The following is a 27,641-nucleotide window of genomic DNA, read 5'->3' as shown; positions in this document are numbered from 1 at the left end:
CCATCACAGTCGGGTTCGAACCTGGAAACGCCGGATCAGTAACTGAGCGCCCTAACCACTGAGCCACCACGGCGGGTACGCCGGTTGCAACGCTCGCATTTCATGCCGCGTTGCTGGTGGCATTCTATGCAACCTCCTCTCCCTCGCCCATGCTTATAAAACGGCCGCGAAGGTAGCGTTTGCAGGTTAGGAGTGCTTTTATTGGCAGAGTGCTTGGCTTGAAGCATTCTGGCACGGGTCGGCCCGGGGCATATTAGCGCGCCCCTTTTCTTTCTATCATTGCTATTCTGTCCTTTAACTCTCCTACTTTCAGCACGCGGCAGCGAGCGTGGCTCGGCTTCAGGCAGTAGGCAGGCCCGTGCACTTTCCTTTTCTTTCTTGCTGTCAGCAACAGCAGCAGTAGCAGTGTAATCGTGTTGTGCTAAACGCGCAGGCATAATGGAAGCCTTGCCCACCGTTGATGGGAAGAGATCGGCCGCCCCGCCAAGGATCTTCTCCTGCGACACGTGCGGCGCCCTGTTCCCAGCGCAAGACCTCTTGGAAATGCACCGGTCTACAATGCATCCGCCAAGGCCACAAGGAAGGCACCGCTGTGCCTACTGCGACTTCTCCAGAGATTCAAAGTAAGCCAGAATTTTACCATACGGAGCTCTTTGACGGAAAGCCTACATAAAAATATACCCACAATGAGAAGTGTATTCGTTTTTTTTTGCTGGCGTAAATAAGAGAATGTTGGCGATAATTTGGTAGTACCTTAATTGAAGAGGAAAACGCGCAGTTACAGCAGAGTGCATGGTATAGTGTGGCAATCCACGACGAAACATCCGTCTTCCTTCAGTGGGAAGATGTGACAACAGCGTTCATATTCCTGCGGCGGAGCAGTAGCGAGACCGGTTGTTTCTCAAGCCTGTGGACTTGATGACATAATGCGACAGCGGCGAGTCGTGTCAGGGGTCGAGTTGAGCTAGGTTGGACAGTTTAAGGAAAATAAACATATCTTGGTGGACAACCGAATAGCGCCGGGAAGAACGCGGAATCTTGTTTTGAGCGGACGCAGCTTGTCTGCGCTCGCGTGGTATTGTCCAGTGCGCGGAAGTTCCATTCGTAGATCCACATATTTGTTCCGTCGAGAGCTACTCGAGGATGCGTTTTTATCGCATGGAGTGACCTTTTTGACATTATACGTGACTTCGAAGCTCACGCCAAAATTTGGGATCGCTAAGTCTCGCAAGCACTTCGGCACCAGGCCGGGCGTCCGTCGCCGCGTTCGGCCTGACGGGCGAGCAGCTACTCCGCTACGAGTTCGACGATGGATGTAGACCACACCCATGGCTACGACCCCGAGTCTGGAGGAATCGGAAGTGTTCCGATCGAGCAGCAGCAAACAAGGCATGATGAACTTTGATAATTCACAGCCAGAATCTAGATGGAAAACGATACACCTAAGGGCAGGACAGCGTGCAAAAGGGCACTCGACTCCGGAGGCGTACGAATATGACCAGAAGTCACCAGCGGCGGATCTCAAGAGCCACAAAAGGCCCCCGAGACTGCCTGATCTCGAACAGCATGAATTTAAATTGATTATCATGCCCAGAGACCATTTGGACCTAAAAATGTGGGGCGAGAGTGTACACGCACATAACCTCGCGTTCGAAAACGCGTTAAGGACGACCCTCATGGAGCGTTATATTTTCCGAAAACTGGCGTCCAGCCGCCGGCGCCCGGACGAAGGCTGCCGGGCGGCCATTCGCCGCCGATCCAGTCGGGCTTACGTGGCAAGGCGCTACGCGCCAAACCTTACATCAGAGTTATCGAAGAGCAAAGCATCATTATCGCGGCAACTTCCTATGTCGAAGAAGCCTCTGTACTTGCGAAGATTGATCACATAAACCTGGAAGGGAAAAATTACAACCTCAAAGCCGTAACGTAAATGTTATCTTTATAGGAAGACTAGACCGTTTTGCGTGGTGCGGCAGGGAAGGACAGACCGGACGTCTGCCCCAGCCCAGCTTAACCGAAATGTGACTCGTGCGGCAAGCTGAATCCCAGGGAAGCTCACGAGTGCACCCCAACTTGTGCGGCATGCGAGGGGAATCACCACACCTACTCGACGGAATGCAAAGCAAAGTTCCCGGATCCCATCAGTAAGCCTAAGAAGCACAACATCTCGGCGATCAGGAAGAGAAAGCGACAACCAGTGGTGTAAGCAATAGCAACACGGCAGCTGTACGCACCAGAGGAAAAGAGCAATTTGAGAAGAAGGAATTCAGAAGAGCAGCCTCCAATTCTATGTCCAGATCAAGATCTAAGTCTAGACAGTGTTGCAACTCGTCAGGTCGATCCGGAACAGGAGAGCCAAGACATCATAAAGAGCAGGGGACCACCAGGTCGGTCTTCTTTGCACCTCAACGAGATCCCCCTCGCCGAGAGGATGCCACGCACCCGGGGACGCGGTCTTTCTGCTGAGAAGCAAGAAGACTAAAAAAACATCGTAAAGGTGGGCTACGCTGGATTGCCTCGATCCTTCTTCGGAAGCACGATATCTATAGAATTCAACGACCTGAAAGCAGAAATTATTCAGCTAAAAAAAACAGAACGAAGCATTGACATCTGAACTTAAATTGGACAGGCTGCAGTCACAACTCACGGCAAAACACGCGAAACCCCGTCAAATCAAGTTTTTGACGATGTCATTGCAGAGCTGAAGGCTGGCAGAGAAAAGCGGGATAAAAAGTTCCTATATGTTATCCAGATGGTCAAGAACGAGCTCGCAAATGAGTCCGCCAACACTAGAAAATACATTAACTCCGTCATTGCCCCAGTCCGAGACGAATTCAAATCTAAACTCAACGAGTGCAACTCCCGAAATGGGAGATCCAAATATGCAGACACTAGCCCCCTTCCAGAAGAGGACAAATAAGGACCAAGGCGCATAGGGGGACAGGAAACAATAATTTTACAATGAAATTTTCGGGGATTCAAAAAGAAAAAAGCAAGCCTAAAATTTATTATCGACACGTCGGAGACGACACCTGCTGCAATAGTACTTCAAGAAGGAAATACGGTCATCAGCATGAAGGGGTACAAAACTTTCCAAGACGAGCATAGGCTAGGAATATTTGTTCACAATGTGTTTACCGCAACACTGCAAGAACCGCTAGCGGAAAATATGAACATGCCTACGTCAAAATTCTTCCCCAAAACAGGGAAAAATACAGTTTGCACATACTGAACGTGTTCACTCGCCCCAGGGACTCATATAGTCAGAGAGTCACGCTATTAAACAATTTATTAAGAGGGCAGGTAAGGACCCCCTTGTCATAGCCGGTGATTTCAATGCACCCCATCAAGCATGGAGTATCACTTCAACAACCCGAAAGTTAGGAGGATCCTTGAGATCGCTAACAAAGAAGGGCTCACAATCTTAACGGACCCCTGCAACCCACCACAGTGGGCAATAGCGTCAGCACAGACACCTGTCCAGATCTCACGCTTGTGAGAAGCTGCCTGCAGGCCACTTGGTCTAACACTGTCGTGTCGCTGGGCAGCGATCATTTCGTCTTATGCACTGTTCACTGTATGAAATGTCGGAAACCGTTTGGCAAGGCTAAGATTGTGAAATGGGACAAGTGGAGAGGGGAAATCGCACGTCTCCCGGATGAAGATATCACTGATATTAAGGCATGGACAGCGCTACAGATGCAAACCGTTGCCAGGCACTCTGCGACAGTGAACACCACGAAGGAAACTCCGGCGGTTGACCCGCACCTGTTACATCTGTGGGAAGCCAGGAAATCTCTGACAAGGAGGCGGAAAAGGCAAAAGTTAAATCACAAGCTGAAGGTCAAGATTGCAGAACTCACCGAGTAAGCGGATGACTACGTACATAACCTAGCTAACTAAAACTGACTCAAGCTATGTGATGAGCTCAACGGTAGAATGGGAACGACTAAAGCATGGGGACTTCTCAGATCCCTTATCGAGCCGAACTCAAACCGGAAAGAGCAAACAGACACGCGCTGTAAGGCCCTGCACAGCTATAAAGGGGACAACGAAGCCCTTATTGCAATTCACCTCCTGAGTGACTCAGCAACTGCAAATTATGATCTAAATAGACAGGCAGAGCAGAACGCTGGGTCTAAAAATTAACATGCAGAAAACCAAAGTAATGTTGTACAGTCTAGCAAGAGAACAGCAGTTCACAATTGGCAGCGAGGGGCTGGTAGTAGTAAAGGTCTATTTAGGGCAGGTAGTGACAGCTGATCCGGATCATGAGAGGCAAATAACTAGAAGGATAAAAATGGGGTGGAGCGCATATGGCAGGTTCTCTCAGATCATGATTGCCAGTTTACTAATATCCCTCAAGGAAAAAGTGTACAACATATGTATTTTACAGGTACTCACCTACGGTGCAGAAACGTGGAGGCTTAATGAAAAGGGTTCATCTTAATAACATTACGGACAACACAGCGAGCCATGAAAAGGAAAATGGTAGGTGTAACATTAAGAGACCGCAAGCGGCAGAGTGGGTGAGGGAACAAACGCGAGTTAATGACATCCTAGTCGAATTCAAGAGGAAAAAATGGGCTTGGGCAGGGCATGTAATGTGAAGGCAAGATAACCGCCGGACCTTAAGGGTAACGGAGCAGATTCCAAGAGAAAGTAAGCATAGCATAGGGTGTCAGAAGATTAGGTGGGCGGATGAGATTAAGAGGTTAGCATGCATAGGGTGGATGCAGCTGGCAAAGAACAGGGTTAATTGCAGAGGCATGGAAGAGGCATTTGCCCTGCAGTGGTTGTGGTCAGGCTGATGACGATGATGATGAAGCGGTCATTACAGAACTTGCACAGAAATTCCTCGATCTGGGATCCTCCTACCATCTCCCTGCATACACCAGCACACCAAATGAAGAGATGGACCAAAAGGTAATGGTTGAGGAAATCAGGAACAAGCTTGAAGTCATGCGTAAGAACATCGCTCCAGGACCGGACCAGATCAAACACCAAAATGCTCCGTAAAATGGACGACACCTCCTTTACTTCAACACGCAGTGCTGGAACTAGGGCCAGATCCCAGACTCCTGGAAAGTGGCTTGAGTACGGTTTAATCCCGAGCCCAAAAAGCCATGCGATATTGATCATTTAGGACCGATCTCTCCGACATCGTGTCTGGGTACACTGTCCGAGAGGGTCGTGAACGCCCTAATGAAGACTCCTGGGGAATAATAATATTTTTCTGGGCACCCTGTATGGGTTTAGAGAAAAGCTGTCTACACAGGATATTCTCCTTCGTATCAGAGAGGATATTCTGGATGACCCCAGCAGATGTCAGATCAAGGCCATCCTTGCGTTCGATTTAAAAGGGGCATTTGACAATGTCAACCACCAGGGAATACTGGAGGAGCTTAACAGATTTAACTGTGGCGACCGTATATATAAATATGTGATAGACTTTCTCTACAATAGCAAACCATCCATAAGCATCAGTGATCGGACCTCCACTCCGCTTAATCTAGGTTCGGCAGGGAGCGGTCATGTTTCCGCTTCTCTTAAACCTGGCCATGCGTGGGCTACCAGAGAAGGTAAACCACATCCGCCGCATTGAACACGCTATATACACCGACCACAATACGATCTGTTGTTGCAGCGGTAATGAAGGGGAAATTAAAGACCGGCTTCAGGAAGCAGCGAACATCGTGTGCCAGCATGCGGCGAGGCATGGTTCAACATACTCACCAGAAATCTGAGTTACTTCTGATCTACCGGGGCAAGAAGCAGAATAAAGCAATTTTGGCGTCCACTCAATCTATCGCTATTACGGTCCAGGATATTAGCATTCCGATCAAGAAAGAAATCAAGATCCTGGGAGCCATCATATTGAGTTGCAACACTAAAGTTGCAACAATAGGACAGCTCCAAGCCTATTCTGAGCAAGTCTCTACAATGCTACACCGGGTAATCAAGAAAAGCAATGGGCTAAGAGAGAAGGAGGCCCTAAGATTAGTTCAGGCTTTCATTCTCTCCAAGATAACATATGCCATCCCGTACTTGCAGCTTAGAAAAAAGGAGAAAGACCAACTGGATGTTATTGTACGAAAGGCAGTTAAGACAGCGCTGGGACTCCCTTTACGCACATCCACAGAGCACTTACTACAGCTGGGGATCTATAACATCATTGAGGAACTAATAGAGGCCCACTGTGTTAACAAAATTGTCAGGCTCTCAACATCTAAGCGTGGCAGGCAACTATTTCAGAAGCTGAGAATCCGCCCACCCTAGGAAGTCGCCAACAAGATCGACATGGCCATGCAGATGAGATCACACATCACTACTCACCCCTTATTAAGACGCATGGATGAGGAATACAACAGAAGACGCAGACTAGCCAGAGGTAGACAACTCTCTAAGCGGTGGGATGGAAGCAAGGACACAATCTACGTCGATGTGGCTCGACCTGATAACGGGGTCGCGGCAATTGCAGCAGTTTCACCCCAGTGAGATATAATTGCAAGCAGTCTTATCCAAGCAGTGGATACTACATCGGCTGAAAAAGCAGCTATCGCAAAAGCGATATCAAAGAACAGCAAGGCAACGGTCACGTCCGACTCACAAGCAGCGGTACGCAATAAGCTGACGTCGCGTTGGTGCTCCATGTTGAGAAATGTTGGAAACATCTAATCCTTCCGACGTCCAGATCATCTGATGTCAGGGCACCTCTGAACGACGGGCAATGAGGCGGCCAACACAGCTGCTCGAGCTCTCCTCCTCCGAGCATCTGGCACGCTGCCTCTCTCTGACAGTTAACGCCTCACCGTTACTAAGCTACGCAGAAACTACGGAATACTATATGATCATAAGGAAATATCCTCTTCCTCACAAAATCCTTAGCAAACTTGAAGAGCACATAATCAGGTGACTACAAACTAATACACTGCCCAATCCCTACTTGTTGAGTAAATGGTATCTAGACACCTAAGACTCATCCTGCCCCTTCTGTGGTGCAGTAGGCACACTCACGCTGTTTGCCAATGTCACGAAACCAAGATTTGGACAGCAATCCTGATCCGACGTATGAGCGCTGGGAGGCAACCCTTCATAGCCACAGTCCCCTCGACCAGAAATCGCAAGCTAAGAGGGGCCGGATTACGATGGCGACCATTGGATTCTCCCACTGAACCCACCCACTATTTATGCTCTTAATAAATGTGTTCCCTCCTCCTCCTCCACCAAACTGGGCTGTAAGGCAAGGGAAATGAAATACAAATTGATTTTAAGGAAAGGAAATGACGCCTGTCTCACATATCTCAGTGGACACCTAAACCAAGCCGTAAGGGAAGGAATATTTATTATTTCCGACAAGTGGTGCCCACAACTACAACTACCAGTTCTGGTAAACATTAAGTTTGCAGCTGCTTCGAAAGGGGGTTCACATTATTCGAAGACCTCGTGTGAAGTGCAAACAGCATAATGTATGATAACGGCATCTGCAGACAATGCGAAGCAGGTTCCTTCTGTCGGTACTCTCCCCAGCTTCCTGTTAATTTTGACTTCCCAGGCACTGAGCTGGGCCTGTATCGGCTCTATACACATGTATAGGGTACCGGTCTACAGACCAGTACCGTATACGGTGCGCTAGCCGAATACCAAGCTGGAGGAAAGCAAACGGAAATAGCGACAAAATCTCAGAAAAATAAGTACAGGCTACAAATTATACAACGGAATTGCGGGGGTTTTAAAAAGAAATAAGATGCACTATATCAATATCTGGAAGCCTTAGAAAGGATGCCGGAAGTCATTGCAATACAAGACGCTGGTGCAGAAGTCAAAATTAGATTGTGCAACACCCACCAAGTAGATCCATCCATCGGAATCCTCGTACATAAAGAATGCATGGCCAACAGTGTATATTTACAATTAGAACAAGAAATTGAGCACACATTCGTGCAAGTCCTTCCGAACAAGCGTCTCCAGCAACGGGCCTTTGTTTTAAACACAAATAGTAGACCTCAAGGATGTAAGGACACCTTCTCGGCGATCTTCCACAAGGCCATTCGCCTAGCAGGTAGGGCACCGTTCCTAGTGGTGGGGGACTTTAACGCCTGCAGCTAACAATAGGGGTACCACAAGGAAAACATTAAAGGCAGGAAATTCGCAGAGGCTATTACTGACATGGGTTTCACCATTCTCACAAATCCCCTTCATCCGACCAGAATAGGAAACAGCGTGACTCGTGACACATGCCCAGACCTCTCCCTAGTGCGAAACGCAAAAAGATACAAACGGGTAAAACTGACGAGACGCTAGGGAGTGATCATTGTCTCCTAAAGGTAGCGATTGAGGCAAACAAACTCGGGAAAATGAGGGGTCAAGCGCGACTCACTGACTGGACCGAATTCAGGCACTAAGAATTCCAGAGCGCAGTCAGGAAGGGGGGTATCGATGTTGGGCTGAAGCAGTCATAGACAGCAGAGAACAATATACGACCACGGTACAAACAAATGAGGACACATCGGCGGTGGACAACCACCTCATGCATCTATGGAAGGCCAGGAGGGCTCTCACTAAGAGATGGTGTAGACAAAAACATAATTGGGTATTGAAACTTAGGACAGCGGACCTCAGCAAGCAGGCCAAGGCATACGCGACGTCTCTCGCAAAAAACAATTGTATAGCCAAGCGTAACTCCATGAGCAGCACTCTCGGCTAGAAGAGCGCGTGGAGCTTACTTAGGTGCCTCACTGAACTGAGTCAAATGAGGGGGGAGAACAGTAGAAACTTAAGACGAGCATTACATGAATTTCAAGGTACAAATGAAGAACTCTCTAGAGCGCTAGAAGACAAGTGCATATGCACCACAGTAGACTAATACACGGACGCACTGATATACGCCGGGGAAGCAGCTGGATGCGAAATTCACTACATAGGAGGTCAAAGCGGCACTAGCCAGTATGAAGAAAGGCACGGCACCGGGAGATGATCGCATAATGGTCAGTTTGGTGGCAAAGCTTAACGACAAAGCTATCGAGGACCTCTCAGACTTCATCAATAAGATATAGAAAGGGGAACAAATACCAGAAGAGTGGAAAACGTCAATAGTGACATTCATACCAAAACCAGGTAAGAAAATCAACAGGGATTACCAAAACCAGGTAAGAAAATCAACAGGGATAAATCAAGACCCATTTCGCTTACGTCGTGCGCAAGCAAGCAACCGTATGGAAATGATGGTCACGAAAAGACTATCTGAGTACATGGAGGACCAGCAGCTTTTTCCTACAACTATGTTCGGCTTCCACGCACGCTTGTCAGCACAAGACGTGCTTGTACATCTTAATAGGGCAGTCATAGGCCCCCTACACGGCAGTCAACGGGACAGAGGTATCTTTGGATTTGAAGGGGGCCTTTGACAACGTTAAACACAGTAAGATACAAGAGTTTGGGTTTATGGGGGTTTCACGTCCCAAAGCGACTCAGGCTAAGTATGAGGGACGCCGCAGTGAAGGACTCCGGGAATTTCGACCACCTGGGGTTCTTTTACGTGCGCTGACATCGCACACAGCACACGGGCCTCTAGAATTTCGCCTCCACCGAAATTCGACCGCCGCAGCTGGGATCAAACCAGCGCCTTTCGGGCAAGCAGCTGAGCGTTGTAACCACTCAGCCATCGCGGCAGCAGTAGTAAGATACTAGAGAATCTCAACACCACAAACTACGGAAAACGGACTTAGCAGTACATCAAGGACTTTCTCATGGATAGGAAGGTCTACATCAGGATAGACGACAGTAAATTCGGACCCATAGAGATGGGAACACGAGGCACGCCTCAAGGGGCGGTATTGTCACCACTGCTCTGCAACATAGCCATGATGGGCCTTCCCGGGAGGCTCAACGTGATAGATGGCGTGAGGCACGCCATCTATGCGGACGACATCACTCTGCGGTCATGTGGCAGTGTTGGACAGATAGAGGATGCCTTGCAGGAGGCAGCGTCAGCGGTACGTAAGTACGTCGAAGAGCGTGGCCTTAGGTGTGCACCGAATAAATCAGAGCTTCATCATATCATGGGCGATAAAAAATTGGCAAGCAAAATTCAAATATACATAGATGGAACCGAGGTCTCTGAGGTAGAAAACATCCATGTGTTAGGGCTACCAATACAACAAAGGTAATAATGCCATAGCGATTAACCAACTAAAGACCACGTGCGAGCAAATCAGTAGGATGATTGGCAGGGTATCTGGCAAGCACGGTGGATTCATTGAAAAGGAGACGTTACGCCTGGTGCAGGCTTTCGTCATTAGCCGAATAACATATGATGTGCCCTACCTCAAACTGCGGCAGAGCGACAAGAACAAATCAGACGTAATAGTCAGAGCGGCCATCAAGAAATCACTTGGATTCCCCTCCAAGACGTCCACTGATCACCTCCTCCACCTAGGAATGCATAACACGCTGGAAGAACTACTCGAAACTAACCAGACAAGCCAAATAATGCGGTTATCAACGACCAAAGTTGGTAGACGAGTCCTCGATGATCTGCACATAGCGCTGCCACCAACAACAGAAGACAGAGGGGACATTCCCAAGGACTGGAGAGATAAACTACTAGTTAAACCAATATCAAAAAACATGCATCCCAAGCACAATCAAGGTAGGAGAGAAGCCAGAGCTAGAGCAATAGAGAAGTATTACGGCAGCAAAAATGGCAGGTATTATGTACACGTGGTGGGCCCTACGCAAAAGGGCATCTGCATCGTCACGGTGATACACATGGGAAAGCTGGTGGATGGACTCTCGGTGAAAACTAGTAAAGCTGCGTTAGCCGAGAAACTGGCGATAGCGCTGGCAGCCGCTCACTCCGACGCCACGCACATAATTTCTGATTCTCAACACGCCTGTCAAAATTACATAAGAGGAAGAATAGCGCCGCCTGAAAGCAGAATTTTAGCAAACGCGCAGCATAGCTTAATACAGGGAACAAAACAATTGGTATGGGTGCCCAGACACCAGGGAATAGAAAGGAACGAGGCTGCTCACACAGCCGCCTGAGCGTCTCTCCCACGGAGTTCCTCTCAATTCCCAGACTCTGTCAGGACTCCTGTACCGAATCCGCTTCCCACATATGCGGACATTACAAAATATCTGCGCCTCAGTAGGCAGATGTTCCCAGAGCCTGCTAAGGGCCTGGATAGAACTTAGGAGCGACATCTCACAAGGCTGCAAACAGGGTTGTTTCTAAGTTCTGCGATTCTAAAACACAAAGACCCAACTTTTTCGAGGTACTATATATTTTGTGAGATGTGGGCAGACACATGTCATATGGTTTGAGCCTGCCAGAAAGATCCGCAAATAAAGAGAGTAAATCAGCCAATGCGAGAGGGCTGAAAGGCGACCTTGTCCGGCTGCTTGGACCTGGAGTCCCAGAGGGCTCTGGTCCAAAACAGCATGGGCAGAGGCTACTGCCAATGGTATGCCGGCATGAGGACTACCACCCAGGCAAGGGAGCGGTGAAACCCTCCACTCTCCTCTAAAACTTGCTCCAGTGCATCCAATAAAATTTTACCACCACCACCACCCCGTTACTTCTACCAGCATGTGTTTCCCGGTAAAGATTACAGTTGTGTTTTCGTGTCGTGGTAAGCAAAAAGTGCCAGGCTAAGAATTGAATAGAAACAGCATATCTCCTTGAGAATAAGGCATATAGCATACAGCTTAAGTACCTTTCACTTGTCTCTGGTTTCACTCTGTAGAGCCACGTGTGGGAATTTTCAAGTGACGTCGCAGCACATAATTGGGCGTCGTTTGCTTCGCTGTCCAACCACCTTCACAGCATGGACTGGAGCTACTCTTTTTGCTTGCGTAAATAAGGGAAGATGGGCGAAAATTTGGTAGTCCGTTAATTCAAGATGCAAATGCGCAGTTACAAGCGTGGCAATCCACAACGAAACATCCGTCTTCCTTCAGTACGAAGATGTGACAACAGCGTTCACATTGCTGCGGGGAAGCAGCAGGGACACCAGTTTCTCTCCCGCCTGTAGACTTTACATGAACCTGACAGCGGCAGGACAAGACAGGCGAGTTGAGCAAGATCAACCCAACTTGACTGTTTACATGATGTCGATACTAGTCATTCGGGCCACGGAATAATTTCGAACACCTGGGGACCTTTAACATGACACATCGCGCAGCACACGGGTGCCTTTACATTTCGCCTCCATCGAACCTGACCACGGCGGCCGCGTTTCCAATGGAGGCGAAACGCAAAGGTGCCCATGTGCTGTGTGATGTCAGTGCACGTTAAAGATCCCCAGGTGGTCAAAAATATTCGGGAGCCCCCCACTACGGCACATATTTCTTCCCCGCTTTTTTCAGTCCCTCCATTATCCTTTCCCTCATGGTGGGTTCTGGTGTCCGCCGAGATATGAGAGATACTATGCCATTTCCTGTCCCCAAAAACCAAATTTCCAATTTTTACTCCCGCGGCGCGCCCTGTCAGGCGCGACCACACAAGTAGTGAACCTGCGCCCGCTTCTGTTCTCCCCAGCAGAAAATGATTTTCCCAGGCGTGAAAGAGAATTAAGTGTAATTTGTGGAGCGGGCTGCTAGTCAACCCCCCCTCTGAAGTCGGGATGGCCCAGCCCAACTCGACTGTCGCTTACCTCGAACCCCTTCTCTTTACATCAGCCCGACAGCCTACTCGACCAGACTTTTGTCGGGCTCATGTAAACAGCCAATGTGTCATGTAAGCGGCTCACTTCACTGCTAAGACGCAAAAAGTCGCACGAGCAGTCAAAGGCAGCGGAAATCGGTGAACTCGGAAGGTGAAGTGATGTAGCAGGGCTCTAAATTCTAGCTGCGATAGAGTGGCGGCACTGGTGTCGGTGCGCCTGCAAGGGCCTCGGGCAATTCTGCAACCACTGATGCTTTTTGGCAGTGTAGCTCGTAGAGATCTCGAGTGTGCGTTTTCCACTGCGCGAACCCGCTGTCTGGAAAAAAATGTGCACACATGACCTATTTAGGCAGTTTGCAGCCACCAAGACATGTATGACATAAGCCTAATGAGTGTGCTTCACGTTTTCTTTTTTTGCAGGTCTAATGACAAGAAAAATATGAAGTTTAAGCATTAATAAAAGCTTCTTTAAACTGGTTTATCGTACGGTCTGTCGTGCCAGCTGTTTCCAACACACTTTTTCCAACCCATGTATAAACGCCCTTCACGATAGTGGCCTCACTTGTTTATATGAATCAATGATTAGACACCTTTAGCATACCGTGTACCGGAGTACCGGGAGCCCACGTGCAGCGAATGTGCTTGCGGCATATCGCCTCGGCGGCGCCAGATGGCGCCATGTACACGGCAGAAGTGCACCCACCAGGAGCATCGGGACCAATCGGCGTGTCCTCACCGACGGTAAGCGGGCTCCAGGTACTCCAGTAACGGTAACACAGTACACGGAATGCTAAAGGTATCTATTATTTTACTTTTTCTCCTGTCATCCGTCAACGAGTTATCATGTTTACTATATGCCACCCCTCTTCCCTCATTCGTCTTTCTCCCACTCAGAAGCCATGACACCAGACACGGGCGGACCCACACAGGCGACCGGCCTTTCGTGTGCGAGGTGTGCGACAAGGGCTTCACACGGCGGTGGAATCTTTCTAGGCACATGCTGATGCACTTGGGGCAGAAGCCACACCAGTGCCCCGAATGTGGTCAGCGCTTCAGCCGAGGATATCTCTTGGCACGTCACCGCAGACAGCAGCACTCGCCGATGGCGGGACTATGTAGCACCTGTGCTCTGGCCGCTCGAAAGAGCTCTGAGAGAAATTCAAACATGAATGCCACAGGCGCCCACTGCACAGGATGTACAGTGTCCACATTGCCCTAAGCATCTGAAATGCCATCTGACCACTTGCCACGATTCTGGTGAATAAAAGAGAACTCAGCGACTATGGAGCAGTTTCAGTGAGGGTGCACTCCCAGGCGGCGCTACAGTCCTCTGGGCCAGCACGACACTTTGTTGTCCTTTTTCTCATTCTCACCCGGTCTCAAACTCACCGTGACGCAGCACACCATCGCAAGTTGATCACAATGTTGTTACGCATTTTTAAATGCACTGTCGCTCATTTTAGTCCGGGAGCCGTCTGCTGAGGGTGTCTTTAGAAATTAATGCCGCATTGTATAGTATTGCCGTTCGGTGCTGTAGTGTGATTGCAATGGCGAACTGCGTCGTGTCCGGTTGGATCAATACTCGAAATTCCATGAGCTGAGACGAGAACAATGCCATGTGGTCTTGAGGCACTGCCAAAACAACTCTTTAACATCAGCAGAGAAATCCTAACCTATATCATTGCAATCTACGATCAAACGAACCACGTCACTTGAAATTTTTGACAAGGTGTCAGTTACAGTTTTTCTCCATGCCTGATGATGAAGTTTATCCAATAAAAGGCTGAAAAATGAAAGCAACGGGGATGATTTCCACAGTGCAATTGGCAAGAATCTGAGAGCTTTTTAGTGCTTCTAGAATTTTATTACAGTTCACTGCCGCAAATGCAATGATATATAGGGTCATGCGCTCCCGGTCTGTGGAATATTACATTTTTGAGACTCATCCACGGTCCTTAACAAAGTTGTTTTCATAAATTTAACACTGACAATGTCTTTAAAGTGTTTCATTACATGGATGACATCTTATTTGTTCTGAACAAACAGTGCTCCACTTCCAATGAGGTTAGACTAAAAAGTGTACCGGATGATTTTCAGCATCACGCCAATGGGCTAAATTGGAGTCCGAGCTCCAGAATTCGTGTGTCCTTGAGATACAAGCAAGTTTTAATCACCAACTGAGGAGACAGCTTTTAGCTGGCTTCCCTTGTTCGGTCATTGTGGGAGCGGCAGACACGCTTGTGAAGAAAAGAAGCCCGGTACAAGAGTGCTGAGGAAAACGTGGAGGGTGAACAGAACCTGGAACTGGCAGTGTACATGCACAAGGTCATGTGCAGCCTGAAATAGGTGAGTAATCGCTTCAAATTGATGTTTTGTAGCGACAGCTACATTAAGGTAGCATTTCGTGCCTTCAGCGTGGCAGAGCCGTGGCGGCGGAGCCACAGGGTGGCTGCGCAGCAACGCTGTCACGTGGTGCGGAGAAGCTGCCGGCGGTGCGGCGCCATGGCTGATCACGTGGTTCACCACTTCGCTGGTCATGTGACTAGACAATTGGTGCGGAGCAGGAGGTGCTGCCGTCGGCGGCGCGGCGCGCCGCGAAGCCAAACTGCCACAGCTGTGCGTATGCTCCGTGTCAAGTGGGACAAAGATGAAGAAGGAATGCCCAGTGAAACGTAGCGGCGAAAGACTGACTTTGCAATTCAACTGATCAAGTTCCGTTCGGCCACCTGTAGCTATTGTGTCACTCCAGGTTTAACGAGGGCTAAACCACTGCCAAATTCAGCCCCCAAGATGCTTGCTCAGCTGAGCCGTGACATCCCTTACGAATACAAAAATTGCTACGACGGTTGAAGCTTTAACCATTAATAAAGACGCATCTAGAAAATGCACTCTTCTGATACACAAGTCGCAGCGCTTTCGCTATGTATATCCTGGCTGAACAGAGCTAGGCCATCAGCAAGTTTTTATATGTTAAACAACTTAATTCTTCGAAACAACATTAAATGTACTCACACAAGACTATATATTTATTATGGGTTAGGTGATATTTGCAACTGTATTATTGTACTTCGTAACGCGGAGATATGGAATCAAATCTAGTTCCAAACGACACGTAAACCCTGCAGACAATTTGAAAAAACGAAAATTGAGAACAGAATTCATTTTTTAGGGGGGAAAGGAAATGGTGCAATGTGAGACAGGCATTATTTCCTTTTCTTGAAACCAAGGTTCATTATTCGCCTACTGCGCATTTCGGGTGCCCACCGAGATATGTGAGACAGGCGTAATTTCCTTCCCCGAAGAACCAACTTTAATTTCACTTTTCGTCCCCAACGGCGTGATTCGGGTGTCCGAGATAAGTGAGACCGCTGACGTTAGCGTTGCTTAATATTAGCGGTGCTCGTCAGGTTGATAGCCATGTGCTTTCCCCGGCATGCCTCGCATCGGTCACACCTAGCGTTCCGCTGAACGCACCAAAGGGCATCGCCATCTTATGCTTCGTCTTTTGGGGAAAGGAAATGGCGCAGTATCTGGCAGACACCTGAACTCTGCCATAAGGAAAGGGATAAAGGAGGAATTGAAAGAAGAAAGGAAGAAAGAGGTGCCCTAGAGGAGGACTCGGAATAATTTCGACCACCTGGGGACCTTTAACATGCACCGATATCAGACAACACATGGGCGCCTTAGCGTTATGCCTCCATAAAAACGCAGCCGCCGTGGTAGGGTTCGAACCCTGGAACTCCGGATCAGTAGCCGAGCGCCCTAACCACTGAGCCACTCCGGCGGGTTTTACAAAGAACCCACTTTCATGACCTGTGCATGCGATGCCGGAAGACGCTTTACCGATTTAACGAAGGTCAAAAGTCGAGATAGTTGGTGTAACAGCTGCAGGTATCGCTGCTGTAGCTGACGTCGTGTGTCAAACCTGACTACCCCCAGTTACGTTCTTGGTTTCACCTCTATCTACTATCAAGGTGAAACATCCGGCTACGGCAACCTCTAGATACATTCAAGGCCAAACTTGCTGCCCCGCTGACGGCTCGAAAAGCTGGCGATTGTGGCGAAAAGCACGATGATTGTGATTTTTTATGGCGCAAGGGCACATGAGGCCAAAGAACGCCATGGCACAAGGTATTTTCTTCATATCAACGTGGGGCCGAAGACCCATTTCCTAAGCATTTCACCCTAAAGAAGCCAAGCAGCAGGCCAGGGTAAAGCTTGTACCCATTGTACAGTCAAGCCCACATATAACGGCCCCACTTAAGACGAACTTTCGCTTATAACGAACGAGACCTGCACGACCGTCAAAATATACATTGTTTCAATGGCACAAAATCACACGTATAACGAACGCCATTAAGCTCTGCAGATCGGTTACAGCGCATGCACGGCGTAAACCCGGCGCCGTGATGCGAGATAACCTGCATCCGACCCCTTTGTGCGCCTAGCACGTGGCATGTTTTTCCCGAGCCTCATGGCAGGCGAACTGCCCGCCCCGTTTCGTGCTGCTCTCAAGCGAGCTACCCTTTCCCCGCCGACGCGCCTTCCAAGATCGCCATCCCACCCGTCCGCGCAACTCCATTCCTATCACTCTCTTGCAAATCTGCGCGTGGCCTCCACGATCAACCGCACCGCTGCCGATGCCAATCGCGGAGGCCACGCTCCTTGAAGCAGGCCTTCCATGCGAGCCAAAAGGTGGCTGCAATGATGCTCACGGACGCCCCTTTTGGGTCTCTCCGCTGGTGCTGTGTGTCTGTATCTTTAGCTTGATTGCCACCTGGGCACCTTTCATGTCTGCCCCATCGCACGCATTTGTCACATGTTGAAGTGCAGACATTTCGTTGGCTTTGTTTAAATATCGGGCCCTGGTTGCGATTCGGGATGGCGGACAGGAACACAGTGCACAGTGCACATTTCCATTGTATTCAGCGGTAGAGATGATGAAAGCGGCCTGGGCGGAGGTGACGGGCACTTGCATGCGGAACTATTTCCACAAGGCCGGCTTCGTCGACAGTGTCTGATGCCAAGTCTGATGGTTCGGAAGATGACGAGCTCGTCGGCGATTTGTGGCAGCGCGTCGTCGACTCCAACATGAGGGGTGATGACATTGGTTGTAATGACTTTATTTCTGTCGATGACAACGTTGACACCGCGGAACCGTGCACGGACGAAAAACCGTTCCTGAAGTGCGGGACGAGAGTGACACAGAGGAATCAGGATGAAACTTGGAGCCAGCACCCATAAGCCCGCCTGTAGCAACTGTAGCAACAGGCTACATTGAGAGTCTGCCAGAGAGAAGTGCCTGGGGTAGCCGCATTCACTCAGTTCTCCGCGTACTTGGCGTAGGTCAGCCGCCCGATCTTCTGGCTTTGGGCAGATGTTTTTGGCACGTCGAACGAGGGAAGCCATAATGGAGCGTTTGTGGCCAACCGGGTGAACAGAATTAAAGCAAAGGTACCAGCCTGTGTGGGTTTTCTTTCTATAAACTTTGAAAGAGAGGCGGTTGCTTGCCACGGCGTTCAACCAAAACGTCCAGGAAAGGAAGACAGCGGGCAGTCTCCTCCTCTACAGCGAATTGAATGGAATCTTCCATACTATTGATGTGATCTGCGAAAGCACCTAACGTGTCTTTTTTGATAATACAGAAGCAATCATCGACGTAACGTACAAAAACCTTTGGGTGTTGTTTGAAGTTAGGCAGTGCGCGGGCTTCTATTGCATCCATGGTAAGGTTTGAGGTTGTCACCGATATAGATGCGCCCATAGCAGTGCCTTTAACTTGTCTGTAGACTGCACCCCAGAAAACAATATAAGTGTTTTCAAGGCAGAACTGCAACAGCTTCAGAAGCTCCGATGCTTCGATAGGGGTTCTTTCACACAATCTGTCGTCATTCTGCAGCGCTGAGTGGCACACCTCCACAGCCAGATCCACGGGTACGCTGGTGAACAGCGACTTTACATGGACACCATCATCTCGTCGTCCTCCACCGTGACGTCACATACTTTCTCAATAAAATCGAAAGAGTCATGTATGAAAGTCGAGCCCTTTTTAACAAGTGGTGCAAAAGCCTTATGCAAGTAGCCCGACAAGCGGCACAAGGGCGACCGTGTAAAGTGAACTATTGGTCGCATCAGGACGTTTGGCTTATGGATCTTCGGGAGACCATACAGAGCAGGAGCTGATCCATTGTGGCAGAGGAGCTTGAAGTAGTGACTTGTGGTCCGGTGGAATAAATCGGAAGACGTCAGTCAAAATAATCTGCAAGTTTCTACCTTGAGCGTAGGGTGCCGCTTCAGCGGCAAGTACGTACTGTCGTCGTGCAGAAGGTCAGTCATTTTCCCAACGGTGACAACCGCAAACCTTAGCATGGAAGCAATAGAAGCTTACGCACTGGCTACCTTCGAACCGCACCCAAAGGCTTTTGTACGTTACGTCGATGATTGCTTCAGTATTATCAAAAAAGACGCGTTAGGCGCTTTCACAGATCACATCAACAGCATGGAAGATTCCATTCAATTCATTGAAGAGGAGGAGACTACCCGCTGTCTTCTTTTCCTGAACGTTTTGGTTGAACACTGTGGCAACCGCCTCACTTTCAGTTTATAGAAAGGAAACCTACACAGGCCGGTACCTTCGTTTTAATTCTGTTCACCTGGTTTGCCACAAATGCTCCGTCATGGCTTTCCACGTCCAACGTGCCAAAAACGTCTGCCCAGTGCCAGAAGATCGAGCGGCTGACCTACGCCAACTGCACCGAGAACTGAGTGAATGTGGCTGCCCCAAGCACTTCGTGGATTCCGTTCTTCAACAGTTACGTTCTTACAAAAGTTGTTAACAGCTGCCTTACTCTCAGACAAAATGATCTTGGTTTTGGTACTGACACACGCTAGGGCAATAGCAGCCTCCTCTGCCACTAACACATTCCTAGTGTTAATCAATGCTACAGTCATTTTCTCCCCATTCCCATCAACGGCGGCAATAACGGAGGCGCCATCAGACCCACAGGCTGCGTCGTAGAAGGCTATGTTACCCGGCAGATCCCGGGCAAGATTGTTCATTATTGTTCGAGCTCTGTCTTCTTTCTTTATCATGCTCCGGATGCATGTTCTTAGGTATATTGGCAATTTTGAGATGCTTCCGTATGTCTAAAGGGATTAGCTCTGCACTATACGGGGGTTTCGTCTCGCTCTCCCCTATGTCACTGAGGATCTGCCAGCCTGCTATTGAGGAGCTAAGCCTCCAAATTTACGCTTCTCTTACTGCCCTGGTGATCTCCGCACAGGTATTGTGGACTCCCACACTAAGCAGTTTCTTCGTTGAGGAGTTAGGTGGGATGCCAAGAGCTCTTTTGTATGCATTTCGTATTAACTTGTCTATTTTCCCCTCCTCTTGCTGACTAAGATTCAGAAATGGAGTCGCGTATGCAATCCTACTCACTTTGAATGCTTGTACTAATCTCAGGAGACAGTGATCTCACAGGCCTTTGTTTCTGAGGGAGATCTGCCTAAAGATACCCATAACTTAGGCGACATAGGTCCTAAGCCTCTTGATAGTGGTTGTGTTACGTTTATTGGTCTGGAGAAAGTATCCTAGGGCTCTTATAGTGTCAACCCTAGGTACTAACCTACCCCCAACGACAACCTCTATCGGGCCGTATAGGTGAGGGAAGCAAGTCTTTTTCTTCATCTGGTCTTTGGTATTAAGCGAGAAGATCTCAGATTTTTGAGGGGAGCAAGAAAGCCTTCTTTCCAGAGCCTAGTTTTCAACTACCTCTGCCGCTGCCTGCAGCAGGTATGAGATGTCAGCATTCATTCCCCCTGCTGTCCAAATTGTTATATCATCGGCATAAATGTTGTGCTTTAGCCCCTCAATTTTATTTAGCCTATGGGACAGTCCTCTCATGGCAAAATTAAAGAGCATTGGAGAGAGGACTGAGCCTTGAGGGGTCCCCTTATTGCCGAGCCCAATCTGCTTTGAGGAGAGCCCTACAAAGCTTATAGTGGTCCCTCGATTGCTTAAGAATCTTTTGACATAGTTAAAGCACATGATATCTACTCCGGCCTAATTGAGGCCTTCAAGGACCGCTCTATGCTCCACATTAAAATAATTGATAAAGATGCTCAAGCCGCTGCTGGGACCGCGGCCTTGTGCTCAATAGCGTACCAGTATTGTCGCTGGACCAGTGTAGCGGATACGAAAGAACAATGAAACTAAATTCAAATACAGCTTATATTCGCCCTACAGGCCTTGGTATTAGATGTCAAAAGATGGGCTTTTCCTTTTAGTTACTTGTTTAGTGTAAATTGCATGCATGCCTTCTTGCATGAAATATAGAAAATGTACTCAATCATCACGGAGTGCTTTTTTGTGCCACATAACGGTAGGCACAATGATAGACTAACGAGGAAAGAAATATCTTGTCCTTTTATAACGAGTGGCTCCTCCTGTTGATTTTTCTCCATTAGAAAAATTATATATCGGTGATTCAGTGATCATGGCCTAAATAAAGGTGCGACGCATCCCAGTCGAAAAAAATACAGGAGAGTCGTGTCACAAATACGAAAAATGTTTGGTAGTTTTGTCGTAAAAACAATTTTCTCTTGTTTTGTAGTCTTTTTATAGTACTCTAGTTTTTTCTGTAGTACGTTTCTATAGTTCTGTAGTAGTTTTCTGTTATAAGTAAACCAAATTCTGTTATTGCTACAAAAAAATCAGTTCGTAGCACAAACTTTACAAAAATCTATTGCGACGAAACTTTTCTATTGTGTTTTTTGATAGCACTGTAAGAGTTCACAGGTCAACAATAGTTCACATGCGCTTCCGCGTGCTTCGCATCGCAAATGGTTCCCCCAAACAATTGACATTTTTCTTGTTCTTTTCTCAGCTTATGCTTTTTTTGTAATTTTCTTAGCTGAATTTTTCTCTTCACTTTTGCCCTCTTCCCTACAAAATGCCGTGTGTAAGACCTGATGATAAAATAAAGCAATAAAAGTAAACATCAAACATCTTATTTGGTTCGTTTCCGAAAACTCGAGAATGGAGGGCACGCATAAACTTTAAACCGATACTACAGCAGAAACACGGGACTGGTACCAAACGTGGCGTTAAATTCGGTGCACCCCGCAGCAAAGGCGGGAATCATATGCCACCCGGCTCTCTGAGCGCCGGATCTAACTTGTACGCCGACGAACTTAAGCTGAAAGAGATTCCCCATCCAGGCTAGTCACCCGTGGTGTCAACGCGTCAAAGTTGTTCAACCGCTGAAAAAAAAACAACAAAGCATCCAAAAGAACTTTTACTAGGAAGGAGCGCAAAACATAGATTTAAAGATAAATCAAGTTTAATGGGGTCGAAGTGGCGACGGTCGAAAGATCCCTCACAAAGCGGCCGACGAATTTCGATCGAGCCAGACAACTTCATGACGGCACTTTGTGGTGCCTCCCCTCTTGTCCGTGTTCGTCTCTGCGCTGTGAATGAAAGCATGAAATACCAACTCACCCAGCAACTGATTTCAAGCAAGAAAAAGAAAGAACAATTGTTATTTCTTCTCTCGGTTACGGTTTCTTTTCATCGATACATGCGCTGAAGCTACATGCTTAAAAACGTTCCTTCTTCAGTGTTGTTTATTTTTGCTATGTGAAGTTATAGAGAAGCCGTTTAGCAGTTTACTCCCATTGTCCAGGATACAACCGTTTAAAACAGTGCCAAAGAAATATCGCCGATGCCACTGCAACAAGTGCCGCTCAAGTCAGATGGAGTGATGACCTTTGGACCTCTTCCCTCAGTTATTGCACGCAAGCCTTAGCCGCCATACCCAGAAGGAATACAGGCCCTTTGTCAAGGCACAAAACAGCCCTCCCCCTTCCCTATGGCTGTCTCCGTGTTTGTCTTCGATTCCTAACCAACGAACAATACAGTCGCGCCGCACCACAGCCAACCCCATTGCAGCAATCTCCTCCTCTCCCGCCTAATCTTCTTTCCCTGGTGCCAACCCGTCTTTTCTCCCGAAACTCCACAAATCATCCCCATAGGCTTCGACTTCATCTCGGGTGCCCCCCGTTTTATGAGCCTTAGTAATGCTTCATTATAAGATGCGGCGATACACGACGTAAGAGAACACATGGTCAATGGAGAGCTTTAGTGAACAGTGTTGGCGGCTAGCCGCTCGCTATGCAAATACCTTTGCAAGGCATGGAGGAGGCGGATAAATTTTGCTTGTATAGGACAGACTCGTGCGCACAGATGGGCATAGCTGATTTATAGACTGGCAGAACATCAATTGCAGCTTTCCTACCTTTTTGCTTTCCTGCAGATATACAGTTGCCTGTATATCTGCAATGTACTACAACCCAGCCCTTTTGTTAGAGATTAATAAGTTGCTGGGCAAGGCTTTGAGAGGGGTGCGTTAAGATGGTTTATGGGGTTTAACGTCCCAAAGCTACTCAGGCAAGGGGGGCTGGCAGTCACACAAGTCGAATAGCTTTTTAGCAGAAGTGGATCTATAGTCGGCTCAGCTGCGCCGACTGGCTGTATAGAGGCGAAGTAAGCAGAGCAGAACGCTTTCGGGCAGATACTACAGGTTGCCTGATTTACAATGCTAATGCAATAAGAGGCTCGCCAGTGCTTTTGTTTATAGGCGGACGTATAAATTCATGTGTTCTTCCCGTCCCAACAAGTCATGCGCTTTTGTTCACTGTCCATATGCATACTGTAGCCGAAAGGTTGAGCCGTACCGAGTTTTCAAGGATTGGTTTAAGAGGTTGGAACCAATAAGCGCCTCCGACTCGTTGTTTTATGTGTTTGCATTCGCAAGTGGAGTGTACCTCAATCACTGCCCCCCCCCCCCCCCCTCCCTTCCTGTTCATTTAGGGGCCTCCTCTGATTGAGTGTAACACCTTGAAAGGTTTGGTTTATGGGGGTTTCACGTCCCAAAGCGACTTAGGCTATGAGGGACGCCGTAGTGAAGGGCTCCGGAAATTTCAACCAACTGTGGTTCTTTAACGTGCACTGACATCACATAGTACACGGACCTCTAGAATTTCGCCTCCATCGAAATTCGACCCCTGCAGCCGGGATCGAACCCGCGTCTTTCGGGCCAACCTTGAAAGGACGCTGTATCGTCTTCATAGCAAGCGCACATGACCATTGATGACGCTGTTTTTAAACTGAAGGTTTTGAATAGCCTACATTCTTCCTCACAGCTCAGGAAGAGTGCACTTATGCACACCAGAGTGCAAAGTTGTTGGGGAGAAACGTAATGAAATGTGCGAGAGTCTTTGCAGTGCGGTAAAGAGAATGACGGATACTTCAAGAAAGGTGCAAGCCGAATGTTGGACATTTATAGAAGACGCGAATGAAAGTAGCCCGAGAAACAGACTTTCTCGTAACACAAATAACCGAATTATCAGTTGTCTAATCTGGCTTCGTGCAAGGCTAAGCACGAGCGAGCAATGTTTAGCACAAAACAAAATGCCTAAATTACGGCGTGACATGGTTTACCGATGAGTAACCAAATGTCTAAGGCAAAACAGCGGCCCGGGAATTTTTTATGTCTTGTCCTTGGCACTGACGTGGGCACGTACTTTAGAGAACGAAAATCGTTGCCAAACGTTTCTTTTCTGATAGCTTAAAATTGTATTGATGATTGGCTTAATAATACAAATTAACAATAGCAGGGGTTCAAGAATCAACTTAAAATCTCGGGATAAGCATATAAAGCTGCCGAAGCCTGAAATTCAAGTCAATTCGCTACCCTGCTCACGTCTGAGCCCTGCAGATGAGTTCACTATTGTAGGACCAGAGAGGGCGGCGAGTCAAGGCACCATTTCATCAATCCCACTTTAATGTTTTCTTTGCTCCACGTATATTGCATTGTACCCATATATATATATATATATATATATATATATATATATATATATATATATATATATATATATATATATATATTTGCAGACAAGGTAAGGGAAATGAGGGGCTCATTTGACAAACTGGTGAACACACTCAAGGTAACCTTGCACGTAATAAACAAAAATACCCACGAGAGCAGCAGATTGGACAGCCGTCGCTGTAACTTAGTTGGTACAGCACCGGATGCGATATTCGGAGGTCGTGGGTTCGGATCACACCGGCGGCACGGTTGTTTTTTCTCTGCTTTGTAAAGAGTTTTCTTTAAGCAACAGATTAATCGCAGTATTATTCTCCCACTAGTAAGCACTATAAATAATAATAACAAAACATTCCCCTATGCACCTTGGCTTCCTTTACATATATACACATATATATATATATATAGAGAGAGAGGCACAGATGAAGTAGTAGAATTTATGCACCCAGAATGAACTTCTCGAACAAATAGTCAAACACTGACTTCGGTGAACAGAGGTTTAATCTTAAAGAACCATTGTCCGGCAGGCATGTATCTGAGTTCTTTTAAGACGATCTCAAATGTTTGCGTACATGATAAGCGGGAAAGTAAATTTTTATTGAGGTCGCAAGCCACAAAACTGTGTGATAGCCTGAGTATTGTGCTGGTTCATATACGTTACACTAAGGAAGAGGTTAAACAAACATAGAAGGTAAAGAAAACATAGCAGGTAGGAGGTGAGGAAAAAAGCAGTAAGAAAAACACGCACATACACACACATGCACGTGCACACACATTATGATAAGTTGATCGATGCTCTAAGGAGAGATGCATATGGTTGTTGCTCGAAATGCATGTATCAGACTTGGAACCTGACAGACTGACATTTACTATTCGTGCATAGCAAGTGGTTGGAAGTAAAGCCTATCAAACACATACTTCTCGTCAAACGAGCAATTATACCGACAAGTGAAAGGAACACCAATGGGAGCATCCATCTCTGTCGTCATGGCCAATTTAACCATGGAACACAGAACAACGAACGCTCAATTCATTCCACCCGAAACCAAAGATTCCCCATTCCCGAAGATTCCACCAGAAAACAACTCACTCAGGCCGGTATCTCCACTTCTCTTCGAACCACCCGACAGTCCATAAAGCATCAGTGGTGAAGACGCTGTTCAGAAGAGTTGAGACACACTGCAGCACAGAATTTGACAGAAAAAAGGAACAACACACGATACTCAAGGAACTGATAATGAACGGCTACCCAAAAGACTTATTCAAAAAACCATTCGACGTCAAAAACATAACATTCGCCAAGAAATCAACACACAAAGACTAATGCCACCACCAAAATACGTCACTTTACCTTATGTCGAAGGTGTCAGCAAAACCATCGCCCGAATCCTGAAAAAAGCGGGTCTCCAGGTTGCGCACAAGCCCACAAACAATTTTGCGCTTTGCCTACCTGTTCCCAAAGACCGGCCGCGGAGAGAAAGAGCCCAAGGCATTGTCTACAAAATTCGTTGTGCCAACTACAACACAAGCTACATCAGTGAAACCACAAATTGCAAAGAAAGAATTCCACCATAGAATCAACTTCTCAATCCGACCATAGAATCAATCCGACCATAGAATCAACTTCGAAGAAACCCGCATCCTCGGAACCGAAACAAATTACCACAAAAGGCTCCTCCTGGAATCCTGGTACATCCAAACCACCCCGAACAACATCAACTGCACAAAAGGAAACCTGCCCCCAGTATTTGCCCAGGGACTTCGCTCTTCAACTCAACGAAAAAAAGTAGCCATTGACCACCTTCCTGCATTGCGACGTGAGTAACCGCCTTAACCCCCCCTCCCCCACGCCTTTCGCATCAAACCTGTCGTTCCCTTGAACCCCTTCTCCCCTCCATACTTAGTCACCCCTGATGAAGGAGCCGAGTCGGGCTCAAATTAAAATTTTTGGTTGGAGATGACAGTTTATTATAAGTGAAGGTGTGCTGCACGACGACGGCCACTATGGCAGTGGCAATGGTTAGATCTATGTTTCCTGCACATGGTCTACCTTTGGAAGTGGTAACCGATACCCGGGCCACAATTCCGTGCTGCTGAGTTGGAAAGCTATCTGAAAGCGCACGGTGTAAAACACATGTGCACCCCACCGTAACACCCACAGTTGAACGGAATGGCAGAGCGTGTTGTACAGACTACCAAGACTGCACTGTTTAAGCAGTTGCTGGAGGAGAGACAAAAGGTAGCACAAGAACCTTGCAGCACAGAATAGACAACTTTCTCTTTTGTTATCGAACAACACCACACACGTCCCCGGAAAGACATCGGCCGCATTGTTTTTGAGAAGATGCAGACTCGATTGCCCTTGCTGAGGCCAAAGATGACCAGTGACATGACACAAAAAATTGGCAGTGGCTTAGCTCAGTTATGCCAGGACATATGTAGCAAGCTGTAGTTCTCCGCTGGTTACGCATGTTTCGAGTTTGTTGTTGTGACTAAAATGTTAAGCATTCAAGAAGTATTCAGTGAGACATATTGTTTATTTATTCAATTGTTTTGACAGAGATTATCACTGCCCGATGATCGGTAAAGTAACACACAGTTGTCTCATTGCTGCCTACACAGTATTTAGACTGGTTGCTTTCTCTCAGAGACACAAGCTCAATCCTTTCTGTACAGGATCCGGAGTACCCAGGTTCGAACCCGACCGCGACGGCTAAGTTTCGATGGAGGCGAAAAGCACTGTATGAGGTCAGTGCAGGTTAAAGATCCCCAGGTGGTCGAAATTATTCCAGAGCCCTCCACTATGGCACCTCTTTCTTCCTTTCTTCTCTCAGTCCCTCCTTTATCCCTTCCTTTATGGTGCAGTTCAGGTGCCTGCGCATACAGTGAGACAGATACTGCACCATTTCTTTTCCCCCAATAATAATATTAATATTAATAATAAGAATATTATTATTATTATTTTGTTATTATTCATAAAATGCCGGTGCACTTTGATGCATTCTGCTGAGGTGTGATCCATGCAACCGCGGCCATAAGGATAAATTGGTTTTTGGGGGAAAAAAATGGCACAGTATCTGTCT

The 27,641-nt window shown here is 47.6% G+C and overlaps 1 protein-coding gene across 1 annotated transcript; it reads left to right on the top strand.

Moving 5' to 3' along the window:
• The first annotated feature begins 426 nt into the window (after window positions 1–426).
• Window positions 427–13,913, top strand: LOC144103356 (uncharacterized). The gene is made up of 2 exons (XM_077636099.1): window positions 427–623; window positions 13,565–13,913. The coding sequence occupies exons 1-2, from the start codon at window positions 439–441 to the stop codon at window positions 13,887–13,889; spliced, it is 510 nt and encodes a 169-aa protein (XP_077492225.1). The 5' UTR covers window positions 427–438; the 3' UTR covers window positions 13,890–13,913.
• The last annotated feature ends 13,728 nt before the right edge of the window (window positions 13,914–27,641 follow it).

The sequence above is a fragment of the Amblyomma americanum genome, chromosome 1 (genome assembly GCF_052857255.1).
Source record: "Amblyomma americanum isolate KBUSLIRL-KWMA chromosome 1, ASM5285725v1, whole genome shotgun sequence".
Classification (NCBI taxonomy): domain Eukaryota; kingdom Metazoa; phylum Arthropoda; class Arachnida; order Ixodida; family Ixodidae; genus Amblyomma; species Amblyomma americanum.
Note: the sequence above shows the minus strand (reverse complement) of the source record. Positions and strands in the feature narration are given on the sequence as shown.

What these genes read in the sequence shown, in the direction of transcription:
- LOC144103356 (XM_077636099.1), top strand. Translation starts at nt 439, where the DNA reads ATGGAAGCCTTGCCCACCGTTGATGGGAAGAGATCGGCCGCCCCGCCA. An exon ending in GACTTCTCCAGAGATTCAAA is followed by an intron (nt 624 to 13,564) that starts GTAAGCCAGAAT and finishes TCTCCCACTCAG; the next exon opens with AAGCCATGACACCAGACACG.